Consider the following 10,181-nt stretch of genomic DNA (forward strand, 5'->3'; position numbering starts at 1 on the left):
GGGGGAAGGAACAAATGTACTACTCTTTGTAATATTTTAAGCAATAAAAAAAAGAAAAAAAAAGAATTTTAGAGAATATTTCAAATAATTCCTATTGACACAAATAATTTTTAATCTGCTTCAAATACAATACACTAATCTTTCTGGGTCCAAATAAAGTGTTTCTAAATTCTGGTCTCACATAACTCAATAAATTCAAGTAAAGAAAAATAATAATAATTTCTCGTCTTCATTAACTCATGCAACAAATATTCATTAACTAACTACTATGCACTAGACCAGGGGTGGGCAAACTTTTTGACTCGAGGGCCACAATGGGTTCTTAAACTGGACCAGAGGGCCGGAACAAAAGCATGGATGGAGTGTTTGTGTGAACTAATATAAATTCAAAGTAAACATCATTACATAAGAGGGTACGGTCTTTTTTTTTTTTAGTTTTATTCATTTCAAATGGGCCGGATCCGGCCCACGGGCCGTAGTTTGCCCACGGCTGCACTAGACACTGAGTTTGTAACAATAAAGAAAGCTGAAATAATTTCCTCACTCAAGGAGCTTAAGATCTTCTATCTAGCACTGAGTAAAAGAATTTTTTAATGATGGAGAAATGATTCCTCTATGATAAAGATAAGCTATTTGCATGATAATACAAAAAGTATTTAAAAAGTGGTCTGGATCAGTGATTATGCAGTTCTATAATGTACAAAATAGAATAAAAGCTTTTGATTTAAAAAAAAACTACATTAGCCTTTTCTTCTGTGTTTTCAGAAAATTTCATTATTTCCAGTAACATTGGACAGTTACTGGAAATAATGGGAATAGCAATTACATGAGTAAGTAGGTAAATAAGTAGTACTTAAATCCTAACTTTTCAGAAGCAAATAAACACACCAGTAAGTGGGATAATGGAAAAAATTTGAAATGTATGGGACAAAATTCTGGGCTAAAAGGCAGACTGCATGAGAAATAAAAATGGAAAGGAATAATGTGTGTTCTTGCAATGAAAATGAAAAAAAGTTCAAAATAAACAATCTGGATTGGTTACAGCCTGTCTGTTTTGGAAAATCTTGAGAAATGATTTTAAGAAGTATAATGTGGCCAGATTTTGGAAAGCCTTGAATGTCAAAATAAGCAATTTGGAATCTGTCAATTAGGAAATGGAGAACCACAAAATGCCTCTGCATGCTATAAAGTTCTAGATAAAGAAATGCTTTTAAATATGACCAATATAAAGAAATGTAATAAAAGCTTAAAGGAAGGGAGACTGGTTTGAAAGTTAACCTAATGAAGTAGTAAGAGTTTCAACTGAGGTAAGCTATAGAAAGTAATGAATATCCCTCTTAACTTTCTCATGTTACTCAATTATATGCCTTTTAACTGTGAGAAGGTAAATTTAGCTTCACCTTTTTCAAAATTGATGAAAAACAATTCAGTTGATGACCTACTAATTAATAAATTTAAAATATACTTATAATGGAAATCATGTCACAACTGAAATAGCATCAGCTCAATATGTCTTAAAATATGTCAATATACTTTTTTACTGATGAACGCTAAATTAAACAGAATATGAACAGTTCTACATTATCAGTAGTAATCCTAATACCATGAGACATAAAAATACAGTAATAAAAAGTTGCTACATTTGTTATCAATTTCAGTTACAATACCTGTTTTCAATGATAAGGTAGTGAAATATAGCTGCAGTTTCCTTAGGCTGGATGTGTATGAGAGGTAACAAAGCTACTATCACATGACTGAGAAGGGAGCCTAGATAAACATGATCCAGACAACGAACAAAGCAGTCCCAAGCTCTATGGAAAAACAACAAACAACAAAAAGTAAAAGTTAAAAGTCACATTATTTTTATTATTTGTAAAGCTCTTTCAATGAGTTATTAGGTAAATAAACAATAGTACATACAAGTAATAAAATTACAAGGTAGCTGTAAAAATGGATTAAAGTGCAGTACTGTACACTCAAATACTTAATATATGAAGTAAAAAAAGGTAAAAACAGTACTTATAATATGCTACCTTTTGATGAAGGATTAATATAAGAAATGTATGTGTGTATTTGCTTATAGTTTTAGAAAGAGGGGGTTATACAAAAGTTAATAAAAATAGATACCTCCAGGCTTCAAGAATGGAAGCTAGATTCTCTGAGTGTAACTTACAAGAAATTTGAATTTGGGACAGTGTAAATGTGTTATGTGACATTAAAATTAAATAAAGAGTAAAAGCAATCTCTAAAAATTTTAAGCAAACTGAAATAAATTAACCTAACAAAATCATTAGTGGTACCTGCATTCAGAAAAGTTACTTCACATGACTTCAAAACATATTATTATGACTGTACATCTACAGTAAGTTATAGTCTAAGGACATATAGAACCTCCAAGAAATTTAAACTGCACTCAGTAGTCTTATTGCAGCAGTAGTATTTAAATTAGATTAGCAATCAAGCAAACCCTACAAATCTCAATGGCCTAAAAGTAGTGTGGGAGGGACTTAAGGGGTAAATCTGTTTATAAGAAATACTTAAGGGGCTAAACAACTAAATGTTTGACATGTGTACCTTTTATGGATTGTACCTTATATGGATTCTGACTTAAACAAACCAACATTTTTGGGAAAAACCTCTTTGAGACAACTAAGGAAATCTAAATATAGATTGAGTTGAGATGATATTCAGGAATTCCTATTACAGTAGGTCCTCGGGTTACGTTGAAGATCCGTTCCTACCGTGCAACGTAAGTCGGAACCCACCTACATAAGCACCTATGTCACTCACGTGGAGCACATACACAGCAGTAATGAAGTGAAACAGTAAAATAAATTTAAAAGAAAGATAACAATTCCTGACCTTTACTTGTGGTAAATAAATAATAAAAAACATAAAGCACATATGTACATACATTGAAATGACGGAACTTTTTTTTTTTTATAAATACTGTGTAAATGGGAGATGGCGACGTAACCACAAAACGACGTACATCGAGTCTAATGCCTACTTAGTATAATAATTCATGATGGCTACATTTGAGGTATTTACAAGTACAATGATGTGATACTGGGATTTTCTTTAAAACATTCCAACTAACAATAAAAATGGCGGAGGTGGAAGAGTATATAAGGCTAGAGGCCCGATGCACGAAATTCGTGCAAGGGTACGCCTTTGTAGCGCCGCTGCCTCAGTCCTCGCAGCCCAGACCACCATGGCCTTCGCAGTCCAGGCCACCTCGGCTGCTGCCTCACAGCCCCAGCCGCCTCAGCTGGCCCTTGCAGCCCCGGCTTCCTCTGGAAGGTGGTCTGGATGGTTGTTCCGCTGTTTGGCTGTTTGGTCAATTTGCATATTACACTTTTATTATTATAGACTAGAAGACTGATGCACGAAATTCGTGCAAGAGTAGGCCTTCCTTCCCCTGGCTGCTGGCACAGGTTTCCCTCTGGTACTCAGAACCCGGTCTTCCCTCCAGCCGCAGGCAGGCACCCATGGCCCAGGCTTCCCTCTGGCCGTGAGCAGGCACCCAAGACCCGGGCTTCCCTCGCAGCCCCGGCTTCCTCCAGAAGGATGTCCAGTCTAATTAGCATATTATGCTTTTATTATTATAGATTAGCAATGTTGACAACTGCCGAGGTTGAAAAACAGGTATGTGGAGAGATTCACTATATTATTCTATGCTTCAGTATTTACAACATTTCACAGTAAAATGTTTTTAAGGAAATACATTCCCTTTCCAATACAAATCGGCTTTCTATCTTAATTATTTATGGTTTAAACCCAATTTCCCTCAAGGAGATAAGGATTCAAGTTAGTACTCCTGTGAAATGCAAAACAAAATCTAATAAATTAAGGCAGTTACTTACCTGCAACACAATTCAGGAAAATCATCCTTGAATCGAAGACCAGTTCTCAAGGTGGTCATCATCTTCACCCGCACAGAACTGACATGTTTGGGTCCCATCAGTTTCATCAAGGACACCAGACTGTTCAAGGCCTAAAAAGTAAGTAGGGCTTTAACATCTTATTTATAGAAATAAGATGACAGGAGGAGATGAGCAGTAAGAACATTCTAATCTTGGAGTAGTTATCTATTCTCTGGAAACACAAGGTCTAATACAGCAGTTCTCAACCTGTGGGTCGCGACCATCGGAAAACACATATAGCATAACAGATATTTACATTACAATTCATAACAGTAGCAAAATTACAGTTATGAAGTAGCAACAAAAATAATTGTATGGTTGGGGGTCACCACAACATGAGGAACTGTATTAAAGGGTCGCGGCATTAGGAAGGTTGAGAACCACTGGCTAATAAATGCTGTCCAGTTCATTTTGTCCAACGTCTTATGTAGGAATTAAGAGTTTGAAAAATATGAGTTCTGTTTTGTATGTTCTTTCCCTTGAAGGTAATTTGTTGTTTTAGGCCTGCTGGTCTCCTCTAGCCAGTGATTTTTCAAATTTATTAAGAATACAGTATCTGTCCTGGCCCAGTTGGCTCAGTTGGTTGGAACATCATTCCTTACACCAAAAAAGGTTGTGGGTTCAATCCCCAGTCAGGACATAAATGGGAGGCAACTAATATATGTTTCTCTCTCTCTCTTCCCCCCCTCCATCTCTCTCTCTCTCCCTCTCTCTAGATAATATAAATTAAAAAAAAATCCTTGCTCGAGGATTGAAATTATATATATATATAAAACTTTCTATAAATCCATCCCAAACTGCTATATAGTACATGCACTTTTGTCATAATGGTACTAAGTTCAAGATGCTCTGAATTTAGTGAAACAAATAAGTAGATGGTAACATACCCAGAAAATAATACACACATTCCATTGTGTGTGAAACACATAATCAGACTTGTATCAACAACTCCAGATTATAATGAAGGGGTAAAGGAACTGCCTAGATGACATTAACTATATGCCAAAATATGCAAGCTCTTTGTGATTTAAAAAAGACTCTAGTTTTCTTAAATTTGAGATTCTCTCACTTGGGAAAACAATAAGGAAGATTCCATACAGATGAACTAGAAGTTGTTTGGGGGATTAAATTTATCAGTTAACACCAAAGAATGAATACTCGTTGCTTAAGTTCATAGAGTTTAATATTTTACCATGTTTTTCTTGGCTCCTTAAGGTTATTAAGGGTAATACAGACTGAAATAAAATTCTATTCATAAATTTTTACTATAATTTTACTGACTGCAGTGATAGAAAACAAAGCATTATTTAAACTTCTATCCTAATCTATGGACAAAAATTTCCAGTGGTCAGCAATCATAATTAAACTATACTGTGCCAAATACATTTAAACATAAACTGACAAGTAACTAACACTACTTTACTTACTGTAGATAACCCAGCATTTTTGGTATTCAAAAACAGCATGGACCATGTGCCACATCAGACCAATGTGGACTAATAAATTCAACTATGCAACTGTTCTTTGAGCTATCAGTGATTGGTGGTCTCTTTTTTCCCACTGAGCTAAATACTGTGATTAGGTGAGCCTGAAACTATTGGGGCCAATACCTGGCACTTAAGCATAGAACCATCCAAGGATATTTGAGCTAAAGCTGTAAAAAAGAAGGAACTCTTACCTTTTGTGACAGCATGGATGAGCCTGAAGAGGATTATGCTAAGCGACATAAACCAGTCAGAGAAAGACAAATACCATACGATCTCATTTATGTGTGGAATTTAATGAATAAAATAATCTGATGAACAAAATGCAACTGGAAACATGGACACTATGAAACAGACTGGCTGGTACCAAAGTGAAGTGATTGGATAAAGAAGGTGAAGAGATTAACTAAACAACATATATATTCATACTCTGATGCAGACAATACTTTGGTGAAGGCCAAGGGAAGGGGAGTAGGGAGGTGGAGGGTGGCAAAGGGAAGGAAGAGGGGGACACCTGTAATAATGTCAACATTAAAAAAATTTTAATACATTTTTAAAAAATAGAATAAAAAGAAACTGATTGTAGAACACTGTGTTCAAAATCAGACAATACCTGAAGCTATATTATCCCTCTACTTTTAGTTACAGAGCCAACAAATTGCAGTAAGCCAATTTGGTTTGGGTTTTCTGTCCCTTATTTAAAAAAGAACTGCAAATAATATAATTCCTCTTTTTAGACTCCCCAAAAGCTTACACAAGTTGTTCAGTAATACAGAATATCACATTTCATTATTTCTTATCTTTGAATGTTTGTAGGTAGTAGCAAAAGTCATGTCTCCTGCATATTCTACATGAGTTCTATTTCATCACTCTGCAACTCAACTATCACTACCTACCATTTTCTTATCTTCAATGCCAACACTGGAGCTCAGTAACTGCATGTTAAAAAAAGCCAAAATGCCCAACAACTTGGGTTGCAAATAATCAGCCTAAGGGGAAAACAAACAAACAGATAATTATGTAAAGTTTATACAGATAAAATTTTATAAACCAATAATTTGATTCTTTAACTACCATCATTTCTATTTTGCCTATTAGAATAACAGAAATAGATACTTGGTGAATTAAGTTTCTCCAAATGCATATTATTTTCACATCTAGTATTTTTTAAATTCATGAAACTGATTTATAACCACCATTACAAAATATGATTAAATAGTGCTCGCTTCAGCAGCACATATACTAAAATTGGAACGATACAGAGAAGATTAGCATGGCCCCTGCGCAAGGATGACACGCAAATTCGTGAAGCGTTCCATATTTTTTTAAAAAAATATATGATTAAATAGTACTGTACAAGAAAATAAGCTTTTGAATTCTGGACTGAGCTGGGGTGGGATCCTCAGGATCTGATTCACATCAGGATCCAGAGTGGAGAGGACATTTATCTTAAGGAGAAGACTAGGAAAGACAACTGACTGTCATTCTAGAGAGCATTTAGAGCTAAGCTGGAAAAAAAAAAAAAAGGTACCCTGCCAGAACAATGGTCTAACATAGGGGTCAATATCCCCTGAGGTAATAGTGGTAAAGAAATAATTCACTAATTCATGGTTCCAGCTCAGGCTACGGGCATCAATAGTTATAGATTAGGTATCACTATGATGGCACTTTATTTATGTTTATTTAAAATATTTTTTATTAATTTCAGAAAGGAAGAAAAAGGGAGAGAGACAGAAACATCAAGGATGAGAGGAAATCATTGATCGGCTGCCTCCTGTATGCCCCCGACTGGGGATCAAGCCCAAAACCAAGCATGTGCCCTGACCAGGAATCGAACCTGGACTTCCTGGTTCATAGGTCAACACTCAACTACTGAGCCACACTGGCCAGACTGAATGTGGCACTTTGTATTAATTCTTTCTTTTTTAATTTTTTAATATATTTTAGTGATTTTACAGAGAGGAAGAGAGAGGATAGAAAGTTAGAAACATCGATAAGAAAGAAACATCAATCAGCTGCCTCCTACTAGGGATCAAGCCCATAACCAAAGTACATAGCCTTGACCAGATAGAACCCGGGCAGGCCAACACTCTACCCACTGAGCTAAACAGGTTAGGGCTGTATTAATTCTTTCTTGAAAGAAGGTCCTAGAGGAGACTTTAAGTCAGCCAGACCTGGGTTTGAATCCCAATTTTGATACTTCCTTGTGCAGTGATGGGCGAACCTATGACACGCGTGTCAGAGGTGACACTCGAACTCATTTTTTTTGGTTGATTTTTCTTTGTTAAATGGCATTTAAATATATAAAATAAATATCAAAAATATAAATCTTTGTTTTACTATGGTTGCAAATATCAAAAAATTTCTATATGTGACACGGCACCAAAGTTAGGGTTTTTCAAAATGCTGACACGCCGAGCTCAAAAGGTTCGCCATCACTGTCCTAGTGTGTGATTTTGGATAAGTTACTTAACTCCTCTGATTCTGTAAAATGGGAACAAAGAAAGCACCTATTACATACACTTCTTGTAGAGGTTAAATATAACATGTGTCAAGCACAGAGAATACAGTAAAGAGTTAAATAAATTTAAGTTGTTAATATTATAACAAACTTGGAATGTGAGTAATTTGCAAAGGATATTCCTCTCTTTCAAACTCTTTATATACAGTCAGGAAAAGGTGAAAGAAAAAGAGCTGCGGAAAAGTAGCAATTAAAGTATTTTCCAACTCTGGAAGAAACGTGTATTGCTTGATGGTGAAGCACCTGATTTGGGAATCTCAAGGTTACATACACTGCCAAGGGGAGGGGTGGAGTAGGAGGTGTGTGCCAGCACATAATAGAAAATAAGTTTCCTGTCCAAGGTGTCTCTCTAGATCAGCCGTGGGCAAACTAAGGCCCGCCAGCCGGATCCAGCCCGTTTGAAATGAATAAAACTAAAAAAAAAAAAAGACCGTACCCTTTTATGTAATGATGTTTACTTTGAATTTATATTAGTTCACACAAACACTCCATCCATGCTTTTGTTCCGGCCCTCTGGTCCAGTTTAAGAACCCATTGTGGCCCTCGAGTCAAAAAGTTTGCCCACCCCTGCTCTAGATGCTGGGATAAATTTTTCTCTTGCCAAACATAGAGAATCACATGTCATTCAAGCCTAAATTACATTTAATTTGCAAACTTCTGATTTGGCCTAAACTTATTTTTTAGGCTTAATAACCCATAATTCACTAATTGCATGGTTCCAGCCCAAGCTTCTTAAATAAAAAGCAGACACAGATGATACTCACAGAGTATATATGTCAACATTCTAATTTTAAAGACCTTGAATTTAGACAAAGAGTTCATTCATCTACCACTCACCAAATATTTATTATCTATGCCTAGAATACTATGCCAGGTTCAGGTACATAATATCAGCAAATTACTTTCTCCCTACTAGTTTAAATGAGAGACTAACATGAGTGGAGGACATAAATAAGTAAATACGTAAATAAGTTTACAATAAGTGCTATATGGAAATAAGCATGATCACATGAGAGAGAGAAGAGCTAGGATGAGAGAGTTCAGATAAGAGGATCAGGAAACTCTTGAGATCTAAGAATGAGAAAGAGGCCCGGCCAGCATGGTTCAGTGGTTGACCATCGACCTATGAACGGTTGATTGATTCCTGGTCAGGGCATATGCTGGGTTGCAGGCTTGATCCCCAGTGTGGAGCATGCAGGAGGCAGCCAATCAATGATTCTGTCTCATCATTGATGTCTCTATCTCTCTCTCCCTCTCCCTTCCTCTCTGAAATCAATAAAAATATATTTAAAAAAAAGAATGAGAGAGACCCTAGCCCAGGGGTGGGCGAACTTTTTGACTCAAGGGCCACAATGGGTTCTTAAACTGGACTGGAGGGCCGGAACAAAAGCATGGATGGAGTGTTTGTGTGAACTAATATAAATTCAAAGTAAACATCATTACATAAAAGGGTACGGTCTTTTTTTTTTAGTTTTATTCATTTCAAACGGGCCGGATCTGGCCCGCGGGCCGTAGTTTGCCCCCGGCTGCCCTAGCCAGTTTGGCTCACTGGACAGAGCGTCGGCCTGGGAACTCAAAGTTCCCAGGTTTGATTCTGGTCAAGGGCACATGCCTGGGTTGTGGGCTTGATCCCCAGTGTGGGGCATGCAGCAGGCAGCCGATCAATGATTCTCTCTCATCATTGATGTTTCTATCTCTCTCTCCCTCTTCCTTCCTCTCTGAAATCAATAAAAATATATATTTTTTTAAAAAAGAAGAATGAGAAAGATCCAGGAGATTATTCCAAGTATTATTATTATTAATCTAATAGACTAGTCCAAAGGCTTTGAAGCAGGAAAAAATTTGACATGCTTAAGAAACACAAATAAAACAATGCTACAAATTAGGGAGAATGGAAGAAAAAAAGTTGTACAATATGAGGGTGGAAAGTTAGACAGATCACATACAGTCTTACAGATTTTACTTTAAGAGCAATGAAAACCATAGAAGAAATTTCGGCAATGATATAAGTTTAAGTTGTAAAAAGAGCACTTTGCTGTGTAAATAACTGAGTAAAGTTGTAGGAAGAGAAGAGTGAAGGGAGAGAATAGTTAGGATGTGTTGCAGTTGTCTGGAAGAAAAATGATGGTCACTTGCATGAGGGTAGTGGCAGCAGAGATGGAAAGATATATTTTGGACAGAAATGTGACAGAAGAGATCAACCGAAGGACTTGTATGCATGCATATAAGCATAACCAATGGACATAAGAC

At 36.3% G+C, this 10,181-nt stretch overlaps 1 protein-coding gene across 1 annotated transcript in view; it reads right to left on the reverse strand.

The window, feature by feature from the left end:
• The window catches only part of ATR (ATR serine/threonine kinase), a 147,761-nt gene that overhangs the window by 98,064 nt on the left and 39,516 nt on the right, over positions 1-10,181 (reverse strand). The window contains exons 16-18 of the mRNA XM_014542147.1: positions 6,307-6,399; positions 3,867-3,997; positions 1,668-1,811 (exon numbers count right to left, since the gene is read on the reverse strand). Of these exons, the coding sequence (XP_014397633.1) occupies positions 1,668-1,811; positions 3,867-3,997; positions 6,307-6,399 (368 nt within the window). The remainder of the gene's footprint in view (positions 1-1,667; positions 1,812-3,866; positions 3,998-6,306; positions 6,400-10,181) is intronic.

The sequence above is a fragment of the Myotis brandtii genome, unplaced genomic scaffold, assembly GCF_000412655.1.
Source record: "Myotis brandtii unplaced genomic scaffold, ASM41265v1 scaffold291, whole genome shotgun sequence".
Taxonomy (NCBI): Eukaryota; Metazoa; Chordata; class Mammalia; order Chiroptera; family Vespertilionidae; genus Myotis; species Myotis brandtii.